Source organism: Protomyctophum bolini, assembly GCF_963924005.1.
Source record: "Protomyctophum bolini genome assembly, chromosome: 10".
Lineage (NCBI taxonomy): Eukaryota > Metazoa > Chordata > Actinopteri > Myctophiformes > Myctophidae > Protomyctophum > Protomyctophum bolini.
In genome coordinates, this window is record NC_137871.1 from 31,768,490 (window position 1) to 31,789,585 (window position 21,096).

The window sequence follows — 21,096 nt, forward strand, 5'->3', positions numbered from 1 at the left end:
TAGGAGAATGTGATTATCTCTCTGCATCTGCAATAGTAATACACACACAATTCACACGTCCGCACATCCATGCACCTGCAAATTAACACACACACACACACACACACACACACACAAAGTCACACACACACACACACACACACACACACACACACACACACACACACACACACACACACACACACACACACACACACAAAGTCACACAGTCACACACACACGGCACGCAACGAAGTATAAATCAGGCATGAGTCTAATTTTAACCCTAGCCCCAACACCTGGATCTTTACCTATCATAAGCCTAACTCTTAAAATAATTTTAAATGATAAAAACAATCAATTCCAATGTGAGGACCACAAAAAGTTTCCTTGCAATGTCTCTCTCACTTGTGGGGACATTGGCCCTCACTAGCGCACACACGCACGCACGCACGCACGCACGCACGCACGCACGCACGCACACTACACAATTCAATTCAAAGGGCTTTATTGGCATGACGCATGAGAAAACATACTTTTACATTGCCAAAGCAAAAGGTGGAACAATACAATAAAAACAAAATGTGCACAATTTGAAAGTCCGAATCTCCAATAATTTAATTTCTATGTACCAAGATCATTTGGAGATCACTGTCGAAGCGCCTGGCTAGCTTGGACTTGCATTTGAGAAGTTCAGAGCATTTTTTGTCTCTGGTAGTGGAGGAATTCACACAATGATTAGTCTTTAGAGAGAGAGAGAAAGAGAGAAAGAGAGAGAGATCTCTGAATTCATAGATGTTGGAATCAGGCTGCAACTCCTCTGCTTTGGGGGAAAAGTGTGCTTTTCGCCTATTATAACTGTGCATTTGTTTTTATTGTACATATATTTTATGATGTCATAGGTTTACCCCAATGCTGCTTTCTGTCTGTACATAAAAACTTCGTGCCAAATTGAATCGAATGCTTTTTTGAAGTCGACAAAGCAGTAGAAACAGTTGCTTTTGTTTTTTTGGTTGTCGATTAGGGTGTTGCAGTGTAAATGTGGTCTGTTGTGCAATACCAATTTGTGATTTGCTCAGGACGTTGCTTTCTGTGAGGAAATGTTGAATTTCTGTGGTTGATGATCATGCGCACGCACACACACAGGCACTCATTATACATACGCACGCACGCACATAACGCAGACGCTCACGCATACACACACACACACACACACACACACACACACACACACACACACACACACACACACACACGTCTGAAATCATTACCATCTCAATAGATTGATCAGCATTCAGCATGCCTAAGCACATCTCTGAGTGTCTGCATGACAGGGCTGGGAGAGGAGCCAATCAGTAGGCAAATGAATTGATCAGGGACCACACAAGACAAGACACAATCCCCCATTTGTGTTGCAAGCTCGTTTCCGGCACCTGTCATCTAATCATCTTAATGTCTTCATGCAGTGTCCTTGGTGGTTTCCCACTTGTTCTGTGTATTTTTAGTTTGTATCTATCAGACCTGGCTATATGACCAGTGGGGAATTTTAGAAGGGGCAATTATTGCTCCAACCAACATAGTCAAATCAAACATCTTTGTTGATACATCCATTCAAAAACAACCTACCAGGTCAGAAGCTTTGCAAATTCTACTTATGTTGTGTACAGATTACACCATGAATGTGGTTGTTTTTACATTGGACGCACCAAATGCAGACTGAGAGATAGACTTGCTGAGCACGCTGTACGGATCAGGAATCCCAACTACCCCATGGCAGAACACTACACGAAAATCATGGTCATTGAAACCATCCACAGGTCTGTAAGAACGGGTGACAGACTTAAGAAACTACTCCACATAGAAACATTCTGGATAAAGTGGCTATATTCCCTGATGACATTGACTTCTCTCCCTTTCTCTAAAACAAGCTACACTTCCTATACATTCATGATGATACTGACTACTCAGCCAACATGTTCACTCATTATTCTCTCTCTCTCTATCAATCTTCTAATAAATAAATAAATAAATAGGCTATACATGTATACATTCTCATGGTAGTCCATCGAAGTTGAGGATGACGTTGCTCCAAATAGAATTTATGAATTGATTATTGTGGTTGTGTCCGTCGACTGTGCATAGCCAGGTGACGGCGATGATCACGATGCGTGATCCGCAGATCGTTCCATCGATGGAACGATCCTTCCATCGATGGAACGATCCTTCCATCGATCGAATTATAAAACGATCGTTGCCACTTTCAAAGTTTTCAAAGGGGCATACCACTTTGAAAGCGGCATGCTGCTACCTTGTCTATGTCAGAGATAAATGCTTTCTATACTACACTGCTTTTTCCAAATAAAATAATCATAAAAAAAAAGAAAAAGCGGCATGCGGTATACCACTTTGAAAAGTGGTATACCGCATTCCTCTGCTTGTACCTTAACCCATTCAGGCCTGACGTCGAAATAAAAAAAACGTTCTGAAAGATATACCTATTCAAAGATTTGTGCCGCATTTTTACAATTTTTCAAAAATAGCAGACCTACGAGTTCTACAAGCTATGAGCTTGTAGATCTGCTATTTTTCAATAGCTAACGTATAACAAAATGGGTTAAAGTGTAATGTCACTTATTTTTCTTTCACACTGAAAAACTAAATTATGAACCGAGAGAAAATTGAACATTTAAACAAATTGCCTGTAAATGAGCTCATAATGGCAATATATATACAAGTTAGCAAAAAAAAAAATCTTGATGAAAAACAAAAACAGGTATGTTTAAAGAACATTGGTAGTAAAAGTATATCCATAAAAAAGAGGGATGTCATTAAGGGAGTAAGGGAGGTGGTCAAATGGAGTTGTTTTGGAGTTGTTTTGTAAAAACTGTTAAATGCCCGGATGCAAACTGTAACCCAGATGAAACCATAGAGAACCTGCTAGTGGACTGTCAGAGGTCTAGAGATGTATGGGGGAAAATGCCACAGATCGGTTTTTAACATTAACGTTATACTTATAATGCAGTATTGTATGGAGTCTTTGACGAAAAACATGTCTGCTATGGAACAAGACTTTTATTGGGCTGTGGTTTGCACTGTGGTCAATAAGATCTGGAACACCAGGAGTGATCAGGAGGGCCATCTCTGGAGAGGTGGTCTTCATACAAATAGTAACTGAAATGAAGCGACAGAGAACCCTGGACTCAAGACAGAAAAACTGATACCAACACTCTGTGTGTGTATTGCAATTCCTTACTACTGTACTGCCAAACTCAATGTAATATGAGTGCCATGAATAATTTAAATAAAGCATATTTAAAAAGGAAAGCAGGACATGGGTTTAAAATGTATTTCGAAACTTAATTGTATTAAATATTGTAGGATGACATTTTGTATTGCCGCTATGTTTTGTATGTTATTTTTTATTCCTCAGGTACCCACACTTTCTCTCCATAATAAGGACACACACTCTTACACCAAATGGTAGGGCTGTAACGATTACAAATATAAGTTTATGATTAATTGTCACACATAATTGGGTGCTTGGACATGTATGAACTCACGCATCACTAACATGTCCTACACATACAAGACAAAGGAAGTGTCCCTCTCTCACAGAGAGAGAGCGAGAGAGAGAGAGAGAGAGAGAGAGAGAGAGAGAGAGAGAGAGAGAGAGAAGGATGAGGATACATGCAGAGGGAGAGAGAGAGAGAGAGAAGGATGAGGCTACATGCTTGGCAGAACTTAAGAAAAGGCCTACATTGACAGAGGTGTTGACACAAGCCAGCGTCATATGAACCAACCAGAGAGAGAGCGAGAGCAAGAAAATAAATAAATAAATAAATAAATAAATAAATAAATAAATAAATAAATAAATAAATAAATAAATAAATAAATAAATAAATAAATAAATAAATAAATAAATAAATAAATAAATAAATAAAAAACTAATTATGGCCACGGTGGGCCATGAGGAATTGACCAGTACATAGAGATAAGTTTTGCCGTCAAGCCTTGAAGCCAGTCATTAACAATAGCCGTCACAACACACAATCTTCAACACACCCACAACACAGCAGCCGCACACTTAGTAACACTAACTATCTACTAACTGTAGTGTAGATGAACATCAGTCTTCATTTTTAAATGATGGCTGTCGTCATGTGAAAGCCCAAAACCTCTAGCTTGAACTTAAAAGGCTAATTGAAGTGGCCAAGATCCACATGATAATACTATTCTCTGTTACAACAACTCAGTTTGTTCAGTGGCAAACACAACACAACACAGACTGCAGCATCCACCCAATCCCAGAGCAGACACAACACAGACTGCAGCATCCACCCAATCCCAGAGCAGACACAACACAGACTGCAGCATCCACCCAATCCCAGAGCAGACAACACAGACTGCAGCGTCCAATCCCAGAGTCACTGACTGAACATGTTTCATTAATTGCCACCCAATCATTGCATCCTAAAATGACAGCAACAGCTTGAAGTGTACACACAGCTTAATTTGCTTACAACACAAACAGCAGCAGCAAAGATGGGGAAAAGGGTTCGTACCTTGAGCTGTCTTCTACTTCAGTTGTAGAAGAAGGGATGGCGGCCAGCAGGGTCAAAGTTTGGAACCCACCAATGGATAGAGAGAGATAGAGCAGTCCTCTTTTAGTTCGTCCTCAGATGAGCCCTCCAGCGGGGTCTCCAGTCCTCTCCATCCTCCATACATCCCGACTGTGGCGACTGTGGCTCAGGAGGTAGAGCAGGTCCTTGGGCAAAATTGCTCCCGATGTGCAGGTTGGTACCTTGCATGGCTTCCGCCGCAATCAGTGTATGAATGTGTGTGTGTGTGTGTGTGTGTGTGTGTGTGTGTGTGTGTGTGTGTGTGTGTGTGTGTGTGTGTGTGTGTGTGTGTGTGTGTGTGTGTGTATGTGTGTGTGTGTGTGTGTGTGTGTGAATGTAATGCATATGTAAAGCGCCTTGGATAAAGGCGCTATATAAATGGCACCGTTTACCATTTAATCCCAGTGTCAATGGCACCGACCAGCCTCATTCTCCTCCTCCTGGAGGCCATCTTCTCTCACCCACCCTCGGTATCACTCCATACAGATGCATGTTGGTAACGTGTTCATCCTGGTTGATGTTTAGCACTGCACGTAGCATTCTGGTGTAGCACAGTGGGGCCAGGGACGGTAGAGCAGGCTTCAGGGTCCAGCATTCACAGCTATATAGGAGAGCGGACATCATGAATGGTAAATGGTGAATTTATATAGCACCTTTATCCAAGGCGCCTTACATAGATTGTGCATTACATTCACCCATTCACACATACATTCATACACAGATGGCGGCGGAAACCATGCAAGGCACCAACCTACACATCAGGAGCCATTAGGGGTTCATAAATCATAAATAATAATAACTTGAATTTATATAGCACCTTAAAAAAAACAAGGACACTTTACATCAACAAAAACATGCTATTTTTTTCATGAATATACTATAGTAGAGTATTTCATTTTACATTGTATGGTTCTATTACTGTAAATTGTTTGACATTGACTTATAATAATTATAGTTGAATCTACTTGTTCAGTTATTGTTATTTTAGTATTAAAAAAAGTATTTAAAAAAAAAGTATAGGGCATTAAGCCATTTTGGGGCGGGAACCCCTTTTGGTGTTTTAAACATTATGTTATACTTTAGCTATTGAAAAATAGCAGATCTACAAGCTCATAGCGCACTATTAACTTGTAGGTCTGCTATTTTTGAAAAAAATAGTGAAAATTTGCCTCAAATCTTTGAATATATATTCTTTCAGAGTTTCAGTTCAAATCTTTGCTTCTGGGGGGTCCCTGGAACAATGGGGGTCGTGGCATATTACATAACATTTTTGGGGTCCTTGAGATGAAATATTGAGAACCACTGATATAGAAACATGAGGTTTTTCAGATTTTTTTATTTTTTAAATTTCAGGCCTAAATGGGGGATATGATATTTCTGCCTAACAGCAAACAAACAATATTATTCACTTCACAGGCACAGCACACAAACAATGCTTTATATCCTGACTAGTTCTTTAATTTTACTTTTTGTAAATATAATTAGTGACATGACATTACACACAAACAAACAATTCACCTCTATTAACCATGAATGCTAATGCTAATTAACTGTAGGTAGTAGCTAGGTAAGCTAACCTGGTCTCTTGGGGAATGGACTCCCTTTTTTTCCAAGGAAGATAATTAAACTTCTCCTCCTGCTGTCACCGTCATGTCTCTGGGCAGTTTCCACTCCCTGACAACACTGACAACTCTCATCTTCCATGAGGTGGAAGTTGTTACGTTTTAACTTGTTTATTTATTTTACTAACAAACACGAAGGAGTTTGAGTCAGACAAACACTCGTCAGTTTAGAGCAGGTGTGTGTGTGTGTGTGTGTGGGGGGGGGGGGGGGGGACCAAAGCCCTTTAAAGAGCCCGCGCGTGAAGCCTGCTTAGGGAGTGTCTGCCAATAACCTACATCACAGAATAGAGTGAGCGTCTGCCTTATTACGTTTTTAACTCAAATCTATGCTTCTGGGCCGGGGGTCCCTGGAACAACATATTTTCAGATGGGGGTCGGTGGCCAATTACATATAATTTTTGGGGTTCCTTGACATGAAAATGTTTGAGAACCACTGACATAGAAACATAGGGTTTTTCAGAAAACTGTCATGATTTAGAAGACATTTTGTAGAATCGTTCTCACGTCTAAATGGGTTAAGACATTTAGGACTGAGGCTGCCGATTCTACAAGATGTCTTCTAAATCCTGACACTGGTGCTCAAACTATAGTTCATGTCAAGGACCCCCAAAATTATATGTAAAAATTATCCGCCGACCCCCATCTCAAAATATGTTGTTCCTGACCTGCAGGGACCCTCTTCACCCCAGAAGCAAAGATGTGAGTTAAAAACGTTCGCTGTGAAAGAATATAAAATTCAAAGATTTGCGGCACATATATTCACGGATTCTTTTCAAAAATTAAAGTTAAAGTTTAAATAAAAAATAATTGGTTAAAGTGGTTAAGAGCTATAAAGGTGACACAGATGCGTTCCAGGTCTCAATGGGTTAAGTGCAAAATACTGTAAATCCCTCTTGATTCCTGCCCTCTCTGCTGAAACACCAGGTTGAAAATTAGTAAAATGTTTATTCACCAATGTACAGTATTAGAGACTATACGAATAACCTTTGCACGACAACCTTTTTGTATGTGAAAAGCCAGGCAATGATTTTGCTATAATTGTTTAAGTGCCAAATAGGTGAATTCAACTTCTTAGAGTAAATCAGTTTTCAGTGGCTTAGCAAGTGTTAGAAAATAACCAGGACTAAATGTAGGCTATCGTCTAAAGACCAGAACAAATGATCAGCAACTTATGGTAATCTGTATAGGCAAGATAAAGGGACTGGGACAATGGAACAAATAACAGAGGTCACTTTTGAGTCAGATATGATAAATGACACATGACATTACAGTCATTGTCCCATGATGTACGAGGACAGTCAGATGTACGGTTATTGACCCAGGGTTCTCCACAGGGTGCGATGCTGGATAACTAACAATGGGAATCAACAACAAGAATGATGAGATGACACGCTCATGTCGACAACCACAACCAGGACACAACTCGATGCAAACAAATCTGCAAGTCAGTTTCTAATTGATTCACGGGGGGGAGGGGGGGGGGGTCATGGTCATGAGTGCTTGAGAGGGAGCAATTAGAGGTTAATGGCTAATGGCCCTATATCTTGCACCACTCCTTACGCCTTATCCCTAAACATATTTTCCATTTTTGAGGGGCGCTAGCCCCTTCTATGCCCAGCTTTGTGTGTTTGTGTGTGCCCCATAACGATGATTTCATTGGCTGAGCACGGAATGCGAGGATAAAAAGTGAGGACAGAAAAGTGAGGACACCGAAAGTGATTGGCCGGAATGTGATGTATGATAAGAGCGCCCCTCACTTCACACGAGTGCGATTATTTACCATTTTGAAAAGCATTTTAAAATAGTTCAACTCTTACTTTGTCAACGGCATTGTGCCAAATCTATTTATCTATTTGAAAAACATTAATTTAACTGACAGGCAACTAACGTAAAAGTAAACAAAGATAACGTATGCCACTTCCAATTCCATGCTGTGAAAAACACAGGGCTCCCATTAGAAGCATGCCATTCAAGGACCTATTTCCTGTGTCCTTATGTGTAGTGTTAGTGCAGCTGGGATGTGGGCGTGAGGTAAATTAAATGGAATTAAAGCGATGACCACAGGGGAAGCCTTTTGTAACATCCCTGCTAGGAGTACAGGATGCAGCGTAGGAAGTGATACATCCCCAGACCCTGCTGGTCTCGGCTCCAGGAGAAGGGAGTGGTGACCAGCTGCCACCAGTCCAGCCTGAGGCCCACGTTTTCTGGGCACGGAGAGAGAGAGAGAGGGTCCCGTGCTGGGCTACTCGTTACTGGCTGTCGCAGCTGAGGAAGATGGAAGAGGGGCGGTGCCCGTGTCTCCCCGTCTGGGTCCCAGGGAGGCTCACTGAGTGTCAACACAAGAACACCTGGGACCGGTCCAAGTCTCAAAGCAATTGATGTTTGTCTCATTTTCTGGTTGGGTGCATGTGTGTGTGTGTGTGTGTGTGTGTGTGTGTGTGTGGTGGTGTCGTCTGCGTTTGTTATCAGGCACACCCAAAATGGCAGGCATGGTTCTGTCCCTGGTAATTAAATCTAACTGTTTTCTCTGCTTCTGCATTTCACCCTTCTAAGAAACATTAACTGTGTTTTCAGAAGCTTTAATTCCAGAACAGGCAGTTCCTTATATGGCTCTCTGGCAACTGTGCGAAAAACGATTAAATTAGTACAATTTCATTATAGCATCTGTCTTAATGCGCCTGGCTTAGTAAGGGTTGTAACTGCTCCCTCTGTCTCACATTCAAGCAGTAGAACACACAAAACAGACAATAGATCCAGGGTTCTTTGCATTTTAAACGTATAGAATTTTGAAAGATTTGACCAAAAGAGGTCAGGGTTAATATGATTACCGGTAACATACAATTTTAAATGGTGATATTATCAAATGTAAATATCAAACGTAATAGACAGGAAATACATTTAATTAAAGTTTGACCAGATGCAGGGATAAAACATGTCATAATAAGCAATATCAAAATGATGTATGGACTCCTACCAACTCAAATCAAACCAAACCCTGATGAATAGATCAAAAGCATTCATACCACAGCAAATGTGCAACAACATGCAGTGTTCAAGGTTTTTTCTCAAATACACTAAATGCAGGACTCAGGAGTGTAATCTGGGACGCAAAATATGCTAACTGTTACTATAGTAATACTGATAATGCTTTTATTAATTAACCCTAGAACACTAAACTCACGATTTTCACCCAGACAATTATATTTTTGTGATTATTATAATGTTGCTGATGTCTGAGGTTGAGGTGGGTCACGTGGGTCTTTCAGTACCTTCATTATGCTCAGTGACATCATAGAAGGTACTGTAGGTTTGTTTCCATGCCCACACCCCTGTTATTTTCTACAGGCAGGTGTTTGGGTGAATTTCACCCACGTTTATAGTGATAGAGAACAATCTCATGCACCCACAATGGGCTTTATTTCCCCCACTGGACCATTCTCACATGTCCCAGGAATATTTTTTAAAACAATATCCACATTCACCAATTTTGCCCCCCTATGCCCCTCCATTATATTTTGTATTGCTGTACTTCAATATATTTTGATGACATATCTATTAAATCTATTATCTATTACATTGGGTAAAATATACCAGGTGATGGTGTGACAAAAGTTAAGTTTAGTGTTCTAGGGTAAAATAAGGTCTACCACTCCTATAGTATTTATTTTATCAGTACTACCAATCAGTACCATTATTTACACATGTGAAATTTGTCCTTGCTTATTCCCATCCTAAATATTAGGAGCATACAGAACTATTAATACAGCAGTGTGATGTTTTATATGACAAGAAGTTACCCTTCCTCTAACAGGTCAAGACGAGTCAAACTATGAACCAAATGCATTACGCATGCAATCAATGGTGGATGATAATATGAAGGCTGACATTTGCTAGCCTGGAATACAGACAGTGCTGGTTCAGTGATTATTTTATTTTTCTTGGGGGTGTTGGGGCTTAAACGCTTAACGAACTCCTCAGTCTGGATTCCACGACAAACTTGACTCACAAGTTATGAAGAGATCCCTTTTAATATCAAAATTCAAAACCATATTTTACAAAAAATATATATACACCGTATGTTACAGCACTGTTTGGCTTTCAACTGCACATAAAACCAGGGAGCCAAATTTTCTTTTGAGGATAAGACAAATCGCTGTAATGAGAATATGACTCTAGCACCCTCAGGTGGTGGAAACATGTCATTGGTGATGTTTTTGCATTTACTGAAGAATAAGGCCTGACTCTGCCATCTAATCATACTCCCAAGCCTAGTGTTCTCAGTGTATCCATGATCATTTAGAAGTTTGAGATAGACATCTATAAAAGAAAATACATATAGCATAACATAATGCCAAAAAACTGTCTAGGTTACAAATAAAAGATAAACTAATTTTAAAACGATCTAAAAACTATATTTATTAAAGTTTTATTAAATGTCACAATGATGTCACAAAATGGAAATCAAAGGCAGTTAGATTGGGTAGAAACCGTCCGCAGATAAGGGGTCATACATCATAGATTGGCCACATAAAACGCACACGGAAGCCATGCTATTATTATTAGACCCCATCTAGTTTCTTTTTTTTTGGGGGGGGGGGGGTATAAAAAGCACAACACAGGAATGTTTGACAAACATTTTGGTCAGTGTGAATATAAGGACATATTGTCGTCCTCTTCATGTAATTTGACTTGTGGGCCAGGCATTCAACACTGCCAACAGAACTTATCCAGTTTAACCTTTTCTTCTGCAATATGAACGACAAAAAGCTTCTTTTGTTTTGGAAGCTGAAGTAGTCACTAGTGAGTGTTGCTTGCTACTACCGGTAATTGGCCTGCTCCAATTCAAACGCCCTCATTGGGCAGTCCAAACAGTTTGACGGTGCCAGCCTCTCAGGAGTCGTTGGGCAGTCCAAACAGTTTGACGGTGCCAGCCTCTCGGTTGCTGTCGTACTTGCCCTCCTTGTCGTCGCAGGCGTATGCCAGCAGGGGTTTCTTGGGGTGCCAGGCAACCGTGAACGTTGGGGAGTCACACTGCACCTCCCACAGCTTCTCTCCTACGGAAATACGTACAACATTTTACAAAGATAAGAAATACTCACACATAAATAATTGTTGAATAACTTCACCCTAAGTCACATAATAATGCAGAAAACGTGTAATGTAATTCTATCTATTGCATCACAAGTGGTGTGGGGAGCAGTGCAACATACTGTAGTTGAACATTTCAATCTGCAGATGTCAGTGCGTCACAAATTGTCAGCATTGTTTGACTAAACTCATACATTAACGAGTGTACATGTAGTAGCGAAAACAGAAGATAATAAATCTTAGCGAGCAAATTCTGAATCAATAAATAACTCAAAGACGTCAAATATGATTACCATTTGATAAAAAGACGTCAAATACATCAACAGCAGTGAATGACTTACAGTAAGAGTGCAATGGAGGATTTATGTTTGTCCCAAATACATATTTTATCATGCCCAACTAGTCTTGCATGCTTTGATGCCTCTCGCAAAAGTATTACATACTGTACTCGCTAGAGTCGCTACATACATTTCGTGGGAACAGAACTCTGTAAGGGAGGGTGTGTGAATGACTATCCAGTGGCCTATGCCTGCTATTTATCATCCAGCAATGTCATGGATTCCCTGTGGAAAAGGGGTCCTCAGCTGAGGCTGTGAACAACTATTTGCAGAGTGAAGGGTGGTCCCACTTTTTTATGCGTTTGTGTGTGGGACTGACCCGTTTCCACCTCTGCTATGTCTATAAAGTGGTCCTCTGAAGCAGAGGCCAGCATCTTCCCATCATGGCTGAAACTCAGTGTCCTAACTGGCCAGTCCAACCTGAAACACAAAAATTGGACAAAAATGTCAATATTCAATGTCAGCATCAGTGATGTCTTCATACATCTCTAAAATGGTACAGCTTGAAAAAAACAGTCGGCACTATTAGGTGTATCAATATCGCAGTGTTGGTTTCTGTAGAAAAGCACAACCTCAGCATTGCTGAAACATTACAAATTTTAACACAAACCAAAAACAAATACACAAATCACATCATCATAAGATCAACACCCTTGTCGCCACCGTTCAGATGAGAATAGTGATTTTTGATCTCATTGCGGCCGACATATTACGGTTTCTGGCGAAAGATAAACAACATCGCCAGCTGCTAGACTAGAATGTGCTTTCGGTTTCGTCTTTGTGCATGGAAGTGGGGCTTGACGTTGATGGCGCAGAGGTACCATTAGACCACTGGAGGGCGCAGCTCTAAAAGCCTTAAGACTGCTAAGATTCTGTCAATGATTAATATATTCTTACAGCACTAGCTGGAATTATACACACTCAACTTACACACAAATACACAAGTAAAAGACATGTATACTGCATATACAGAAACAAACTTTTAAAAGAGTACCTTGAAAAGCAACGGACACACACAAGTTCCTCGACGTTCCACAGGCTGACAAGTGCATCGGCGCTCCCCGTGGCAAAGTACTTCCCCATGGGATCAAACTTGATGCAGATGCAGTTGGACGGGTGGGCGTTGATTGACTGAATAGGCTTCAGTTCAGGGTAACTGGTGGGCAATAATGCCAACGTGTCAAATATTAAGAGTTCAGTCAAATCACTGCCAGGTGGTGGCTCGTACGCATTATTTTGATAATATGCTCACTAAAGCTTCCCTGGATAAATACAAATTTAGATAGCAATTAAGAAAGAAGCTCCTTTCTGCAGTTGACTTCTCGAACGTAATTGATATGAAATGAGAAAGGTAATTGATAGAATAATCGATAATAATCAGTAGATGCAGCCCTAAGAGAACCCCACAAGAACCTGTTGCTTTTCATTGTTGTGTACTTGGTCAGTATAATTATCATTCATCATTATTTATATATTTACTTGTGAATACTGTACACAAGGCTTTTCTTAATTTGCTTACATACCTCAGAATGTTTATACAGCCGCTGCCATTGGTGAGGAAGAACATGTTGTTGTCATTGTTCCAGGAGATCTCATTCACCTCAAACTTAAACTGCTCCTCAGCTCTGGACCTGTGTGTCTTGGCGTCAATAAATGTCACCACATCATCCTTGTTGCCCACGGCAATGGTCTGACCGTCTGGACTCCAACAGATGTTGATGTTCTCACCTGAAAAACAAAATGACTTAGAAGCAGCACTATGTAATTTTCCCTTTCTACGCTAGATTTGGACCTGGTAAGTGCTGAAAGTTTTACCATTGAGGTAATAGTCGGCCTGCTTGCTCGGGGGATAAATTAAATCTTGACCATTAGGACAGAACATAATGAACTGCACAGATTAAATTTTATTCATAAAAATCACACCTGTGCTAAGTGACTTGGGGCTCTCTTATTAGGGTTTGCACCGACATACCGACAGACATACCGACAGACATTCCGACAGACAAACTGTACCGACAGCCGATTTGCTCATTAGACGCAAATTCTCCATTAATTGTCAATGGCATTTAATGTTTGTGTTCAGACAGAATCTACACTATAGCCGTTTATAGGAGGGGCTAGCTTCCCTCAAAAAAGAGGCTTTAAGCTCACAGAAATCGATGGCCAAAGTAAAATGTTATTTCTAAAACGGGTAGTAGTCCCAATCCTTGATTCCATTTAGTAGACATACGTACTAAATGAGACTAATCTACACCAGTGGTTCCCAAACTGTGGTGCGTGCACCCCTTGTGGTGCACGAGCGCCTTCTAGGGGGTGCGCGACATGAAAAGGCTAATGGTGGTGCTATGGTTTTATTATACAGTAACTATTAACATACTGTATTATGCCAAGGCAAGTATATGCAGAATATACAGTAGCCTATGCTACATATATATGCCATATTCAGGTTCATAATAGGTGTATATATATATAGGAAATATATATAGCTTATGCAATTTTATTTCCATGTGGTGGGTGCGTCAGCTAGGTCAGGAGGTAACAGGGGGTGCATGGCCAAAAAGGTTTGGGAACCACTGATCTATACCTATCAGTTAATATCAATCACAGGTGAGAGATCCAGCATATCTGTAGCTGAACGAGGTAAGGATTCTCCTTACAAGCCCCGGCCGTGTGGGGCTTCTAAGCCTCGCCCCGTCTGGGACAGCAAGTGACTCAGGGGCTTTGGGTGGGGCTTGTAAGAAAACAAGCGCTCCCCATCCATCTCAAACCATCTGTTTTAGAGCCACGCGGTCTCAGTTTCTCTATTTTATCATATCTGACAGTCGGACTTGTACGCCTTTCAGCCATTATAAAATACAAGGTAAACTGCAACCTCTTGTGGCTTATTGCTAATCTTTATTTTGTTGCTTTGGGACAGTGCAGTAATATGCGAGTTAACCCATTCTGACCGGGAACCCCTTTTGGTGTTAGCATCATGTTATGCTTTAGCTATTGAAAAATAGCAGATCTACAAGCTCATAGCGCGCCACCGAGTGGCGCGCTATGAGCTTGTAGGTCTGCTATTTTTTGAAAAATCGAAGAACGACTGACATTTTTAGAATCTGATCTCAGGTCAGAATGGGTTAATCGGACCAGTGTGTGTCCAGTGGAAAACCTCGTATGAATCTGATCTCAGGTAAGAATGGGTTAAAGAGGGGCGAGAGCAATGAGCATGTGTACATGTGTTATTACATGTGTAATAACTGCCCACCTTTGGTATTGACAGTGGCGATGCATTTTGTGGTGCGGACGTCCCATATCCGTATGGTCTTGTCCCCTGATGCTGTAACAAAAAGATCTGGGTTGGTTGGATGCCAACACAGCTGATCCACGCTGTCACTATGGCCTCTGTAGTTGTTCTCCTTCACCTGCAGAAAGCGATCAGAGGCAATGGCCATTTCAGTAAGGGCCAATTCATACTCATATTATACCGCTGTAGTGCCGAAATGATTTCGGCTATCAGAAATTTTTCAGTAGCACTGAAGAGACAACTTTAGGACGGTACCCGCCCCCCCAAACCTCAGATGACGTCACATTGTAGGCTCTACAGAACCGAACCGACTTTTATTCGGCTCTAAAATAGGAGTATGAAGAGTTACAGTAAAGCATTTTGCTTATCATGTGAGTGTCCAAATGCTGCTACCAGAGGTCTTTGAAAGGGGGTCCTCAGAGTTACTACAGGGGGTCTTTAGGTATAGGTAGCATATAAAGATGTTTGGTGTAGAGAAAAAGGAGAAGGCTAAGTACAGAGTGAAAGGTCAGGTTTACTTGAGGTGGTTGTTAAAAACACACATTCACAATTATTCACATGAATCCAACATGATAGTGTGCTGTCAAACAAGTCTATGAATCTATGAAATAAAATATAAAATAAGAATCTTTAAAACACCATACAACAATTACATGTAGACATGCAAGACCCCTGGTTCGAGGCTTTAGTTCTTGATGCACGGCCACTTGCAACATAGCAATGTAAAGGACAATAAAGTAGACTTGATTCAATCATGCGATGTGATGTCTGAATTTGATTGAATGATTGTTGCACGGGGTGGGATGTGTGATGTCGTACAACAAGGTCTGCTAAAAGGGTGAATCCAAGAAAGGCTTGTTGGTTTATTTCTATTGGGATCCTTATGGGGAGTGTACCTATGTTCCCCAGGTTCTATGTTCCCCACCATGCAAAAAAGGTTCTTTGTTCCCCACTTAGAATAAGCCTAAACCTAAACTTATTCTTAGTGTTACTTTTAGTAGCACATTTTGATTTAAGCTCAGTCTTTGAACAATCCATTGAACTTTAGGCCTGCCTAGGCTTAAACTATCTTAGCCAACTAAAAATGAACACTGCCATAAAATGAACTAAAACATAATTGCTCAGACTCTTCAACAAAGATGGCAAAAACAAACATTCTTTGTTGTACACAAAACACTGAAGTCCTTAAACCAGAAACCTAACGCTAATCCTAAACCCTAAGGTAAGTGGGGAACAGAACCTACTAGGAACATAGAACCTGGGGAACTATTAGCCCTACAAGCAGAACCCAATGCTACTGAAATTTCTGACATTTTTTTTAGAATAAAGCGACATCCAAATTTCAGAAAAGCTTTATGGAGGGTTCCGAGAGGGGCTAGGGAACTATTAACCTGACGCTGCCAGATCCGACCATCTGGCAGCGTCAGGTTAGGGAACTATAGGGATGAGTCCGACCCTGTCCTTATGTACTCAATCGATGAATCAAATCAATAAGAAGTATAGGCTACTTGATTCGATCATGTATGAGGAACATTGAGGATGCAGATTTAGACTCTCGTGAATACATCTATACTATACGAGACTCGAGTCTTTAGGCTATAATGGGATAATGGAACTATAGCTCTGGTCCAGTCCACTGGTGGCAGCCCAGCGTGAACCAGGACCCAATGGGTAAAGTCATAAAAGTGTCAGAAACTTTACTACATTTGGGTTCTGCTTGTGGGGCTAGCTAATGCTCTGCCTCTGGACCATGCACTTAATATATGTGACTGTCCACATTACGTACACAGTACACAAATGTTAGAGAGTCGGCATCAACATTACATTTGCCTGGCTGGGAGGGACAGCATAACTGAAACATAACTAACGTGCTAACGCTGGCCTGGGCACGGAGTTCGTGGAATGAATTATGCGTCATTTATGTGGCCAGAAATCCATTCATCCATCCATGCATTTCACTGAAACAATGCTAATAGCATTTAGCCGCGATGGATGTGACACACAACTCACCAAGCGGTCTTTTTCCAGAACAAAAACACTAGCCGATTTGTCAAAAGATCCCGACGCGAGTCTCCTGCCGTCACAACTCCACGCAACTGAATGCACCTTTGCTGTATGCGCAGGGAACTCCCTACTTTTGTTGTTATTTCTGAAGTTTTCTTGCATATCTTGATAATACTGCGATTGGGCCGCCATCTTGAATGCACTTTGCACTCGCGCAAAGCATGCATGTACTTTAGGCAGTGGTTCTCAGCCTGTGGGTCGGGACCGTCGGGACCCGGTCGGACCTCCTTTTAATACTCTATGGTCGGGACCCCCTTCGGGACCTATGGTCGAGACCCCCAGGAGGGTGCCCTGTGCCCACATACCGTATATGATTTGGAGATGATAGTAATAAAGTGACAATTTGAATTCAAAGCATTTTTTAAATATCTATAAAATCAAATAAATGAAATGAATCATCAATGCATCAAATTAATCAACAAACTATGCATTGGCCAAGTTTTGGCCATTTTCACAATATTCTGGGAACTGAGTCTGAGTGAAACTATTATCAGAGTGGGGGTGTTCGCCAGTTCATAACTTCAAATGTGATTACCGGTATTTGTGGGGGTCGCAGCCTGAAAAGATTGCGAACCACTACACCTAAATAATAATGGCTCATCAGAGGCTTCATCTTGTCTTACGATACAGGTGTTTGTTGTAAAATCAAATGTACCGTCTCACATAGTCACATTAAACAAGGGCATGTTTGTATCAGTAGCCTACTAATTATGTAGTTTTTATTTTTTATTGCAACGGAAATTGGAATAAAGGTGGGCACTAGAGAAACCTGCATGGGCACCATATATTTGGCAAAACTATAGGGAAGAGTGGGCACCAGGAAAGGTTGTAAAACTGGGCACTAGGTAAGTGTGGGCGCTTTGGGGTGGAGAATAGTGGGCACTAGGGAAATGTGGGCACTCTGTTGTGGAGAAGAGTGAGCACTAGGCAAATGTGGGCACCCGGAAGAGTGGACACTAGGTGCACAAAAGGTGCACAAACCTGGTTTGGGGGCAATTTGAGCAGCTCTCACGTGGAAACGTGGGTGACTCTTCCAGGTGCCCACATTTCCCTAGAGTGCCCACTCTTCCATGGTGCGCCGTTTTCCCTAGTACCGAGCCAGAATGTTTTTGTGTCCACCTTTCCTGTTACTCTTTAAAATAACCTGGCAACTACATGATTGTGATTGTATTGGGCAGACCTATGGCTGCTAAAATGCAGGACACTCATGTGAGCTTTTCTCCAAAACATGAAGACAAACTTGCAGTTTGATTTGCAATTTTATTTAATCCATGTGATGGAAGATGAATATCCATATTTAGAAAAAAAAGAAACTCAACACCTAGTTTTGTCCCAAACACACAATATCAATGATCACACCAATCAAGTCAAATAATTCCCTTTTTGTTGAGTCACTTTCACAAATATTGAAACAGACACACACATCCCAAGCACAGCCCAACAATACAAATGTGTATGCTGTAGGCCTCACCAATATGCTCTTGCTGTGGTAGGCTATATAAATAGGCCACATTTGCCAGATTGCAGTGAACTCACTCAGATCTAGAAAAGAAAGCAGAGGTTTGGGGTTTTTATATTTGTTCAGTAGCTCCTTTGTCTCAGAATGGAATATGCTTCATGGAGAAAATGAACTACTGTTTACATGTGATTTATGTGTTTCAAGAAAGACTCAAGTGGTGAAGGCATACTTTCATCATAAATGTGCATCATGTATTTGCATAAAAATGTTCACAATTCAGTTATTTAATGTTGCACGTCGATTATGGAAAGCGATATAAACAGCAGGCTCTACAAACAAAATTAACCACTTAAACCCTCTATACAGTAAACAAATCCTTAGTTGCGGTTGGCTCTTTACTTGTTTCCCCTATACGCCAAAAATAGCCGATCTACAAGCTTAGAAAGTATTGCGTTGTGACATGTTGTGAGCTTGTAGATCTGCTACCCCAGATTACCCCAGAATAGTGATGCTATAGGGTTCAAGTGGTTAAAAGAATACATGTTGAAATAAGAATGGGTGGATGGAATAAAGAAACAATGAGGGTATCTTAGCAAACGTGCATAAGGCTCTTGCTTCCCGTGCTTGTGAGCCAGCTTGAGGAGAGTGGAAGACACACATGTACCATTCTGCGATGGAAGGACCAATGACAACATTGTGTGTTACCTTACAGTGAGGAAATACAATTTAGGATATAGTTATTCCTGATTAATACTTTGTTGTGCATCGCGTCGCACAAAAAACAAAAATGCTGATCTACAAGCCCACTAGCCGCACTGTGACACGTGTTTCACACCGAAAATAGCTCATCTATCAGCTCCCCGATAGATGAGCTATTTTCGGTGTGAAACACCAGCGCACAACTACAGTAAGTAATTCAGGCTTTAGGCTAAGAGGCAGGTGTCTGTGAAGAGGTAGACAAAATACACAAGCACCTCATTCCTCAAAAAGGTGTTCCTGGCTTTCCCCGTTCTTTAACACGTGCATGGCTTTTGATTTGATTTTATATGCTGCTGTTGCATTATCACACATTGATAGTCAGCTGAAGCTCGTATGACAGCTTCAGCTTAATGAAGCAATAAAAAGTGCCTTTTACATGTGCTGTGCTGCATTTGCTTCACGATAACCCTGGTTGTAAACATTGTTCCTTACTGTTTGAGCATTTCCCAGATACATAAGTAAGCAGGAATCTCCCTCCTTTCAGATTCAGGACAGAATAGTATTAGAGGGCAAGTTACTGAAAATATTCTAAACCTGTCTACTACAACCAGGTGTGCGTGTGGAAAGAAGAAATTAGAGGAAGTAGAAGGATAAGGGGAGAAGGCAGAGTAAGAAATTAAACCCCCCTGAAGACACAAAGTTACTTTTAACATCATTTGTGTGTCAAATAGAACAACCCAAAGTCTTGTAGAGCTGTACATATTGTTACGTGCTTGCCTTATACAGTAACTGAAGAAAACCGAGATTCTGTGCAAATGGTGCAGCTTTCCTTGTACAGTTCAATCTTTCACGTTGTCTTCCAGAATCCAGGACTTGCATTCACAAATCTCTCTGAAGATAGCTCTACACAGAAAATCGAAAAGTGTTAATTTAAGTCTAGTTAAATCAACACTTCATATTTTGCTGCAGTTGAGACGAAGAACCATCTAAGTCCATAATAGTTATCCATAAAATGTATAAATTATGGATAAGAGGTCGGGACAAATAGACCTTTTCAGAGACGGGTCAGAAAAAAATGGATTAGACTTAGATGGTTCTTCATCTCAACGGCTCAGGTCTCTTGATTTATCTTTGCATCGCTGCATGCAAATAGTTTGGAAGAGGCATTATAGTCAACAGTATATTCAGGGGCGGGTGGACTTCAATAATGGCTAGTCCCATAAACCTGAGTCAAACTGGATTCAAACCGAGAGAGATTATGGAGACAAGCCCAGGAGCCAAGGAGCCCATTTTAGCATTCAGCATCTGTGTTTCCATTGACTGGGGTGGTATCAGCAGGAAAGCTGGGAGACAGAGTGGTGTGTGTGTCTTCACTTGGATCTGTGTGATTGACTCCATTGGACTGAGCAGAATTCTCAGGGGCCTTCAGGTTGCTTTCACCACTGCTGTGGAGGGTAAATAAAGACCAGTTTGAAGGTTAGGGACCACTTGAACCCAGTGTTTTTTCCGCAACTTTAGCTTCCGCAAAAAAAAGCTTCAAATGTATAAAAACTGTTTCTGAAAGTAATGTGTTACTCCACATTGACGAAAAAAGTCATGCACATCCAACCCACACTTGGGCAGGTAGTATGCACAGATAATGAAAAGAAGGTACTCGCACACTGTGGGCTCTGATGCTCGTGAAGTGCCTTTATTTGCACAAAAAAGTTGACTGTGACGTTTCGAGCGCAATGCTCTTCCTCAGACTCCGCATTGAGCAATTGTTAAAAAAATATACAAAAATACAATATTAATATTAAAAGTAAAGTGCTGCATTACTTTGTTACTCATGGCAGTAATATTACTATGTAATATGTTGCTTAATTAGTTCAAAGATACACTGTATGTTCCAAACACAGGTTTAGAATGGGCCGTGTCTGTGTGCGAGTGAGCATGACAG

General features: G+C 41.0%; 2 protein-coding genes across 3 annotated transcripts in view; both read right to left on the reverse strand.

The window, feature by feature from the left end:
- Nucleotides 1-8,900: 8,900 nt before the first annotated feature.
- thoc3 (THO complex 3) lies at nt 8,901-17,128 on the reverse strand. The gene is made up of 6 exons (XM_080774266.1): nt 16,946-17,128; nt 14,897-15,053; nt 13,170-13,374; nt 12,641-12,802; nt 11,966-12,066; nt 8,901-11,274 (listed from the first exon to the last, which is right to left on the reverse strand). Exons 1-6 carry the CDS (start codon nt 17,099-17,101, stop codon nt 11,111-11,113), a joined length of 945 nt encoding a protein of 314 aa, XP_080630392.1. The 5' UTR covers nt 17,102-17,128; the 3' UTR covers nt 8,901-11,110.
- Nucleotides 17,129-18,325: 1,197 nt separating this feature from the next.
- shtn3 (shootin 3) overlaps nt 18,326-21,096 on the reverse strand; it is a 30,608-nt gene continuing 27,837 nt past the window's right edge. The window contains exon 17 of one of the 2 annotated variants that reach the window (XM_080773661.1): nt 18,326-20,599. In XM_080773661.1, the coding sequence (XP_080629787.1) occupies nt 20,449-20,599 (151 nt within the window). In that variant the 3' untranslated portion in view covers nt 18,326-20,448. Of the gene's footprint in view, nt 20,603-21,096 lie in introns of both variants that reach the window. The other variant, XM_080773660.1, reaches the window with a different exon arrangement.

Bases quoted from the DNA above. Each gene is read 5' to 3' on its own strand.
- thoc3 (XM_080774266.1), bottom strand. From the start codon at position 17,101: ATGCAAGAAAACTTCAGAAATAACAACAAAAGTAGGGAGTTCCCTGCG. The intron at 15,054-16,945 runs GTGAGTTGTGTG...CGCTTTCTGCAG, and splicing joins TTCTGGAAAAAGACCGCTTG to GTGAAGGAGAACAACTACAG. The intron at 12,803-13,169 runs GTATGTAAGCAA...ATTGCCCACCAG, and splicing joins GGCTGTATAAACATTCTGAG to TTACCCTGAACTGAAGCCTA.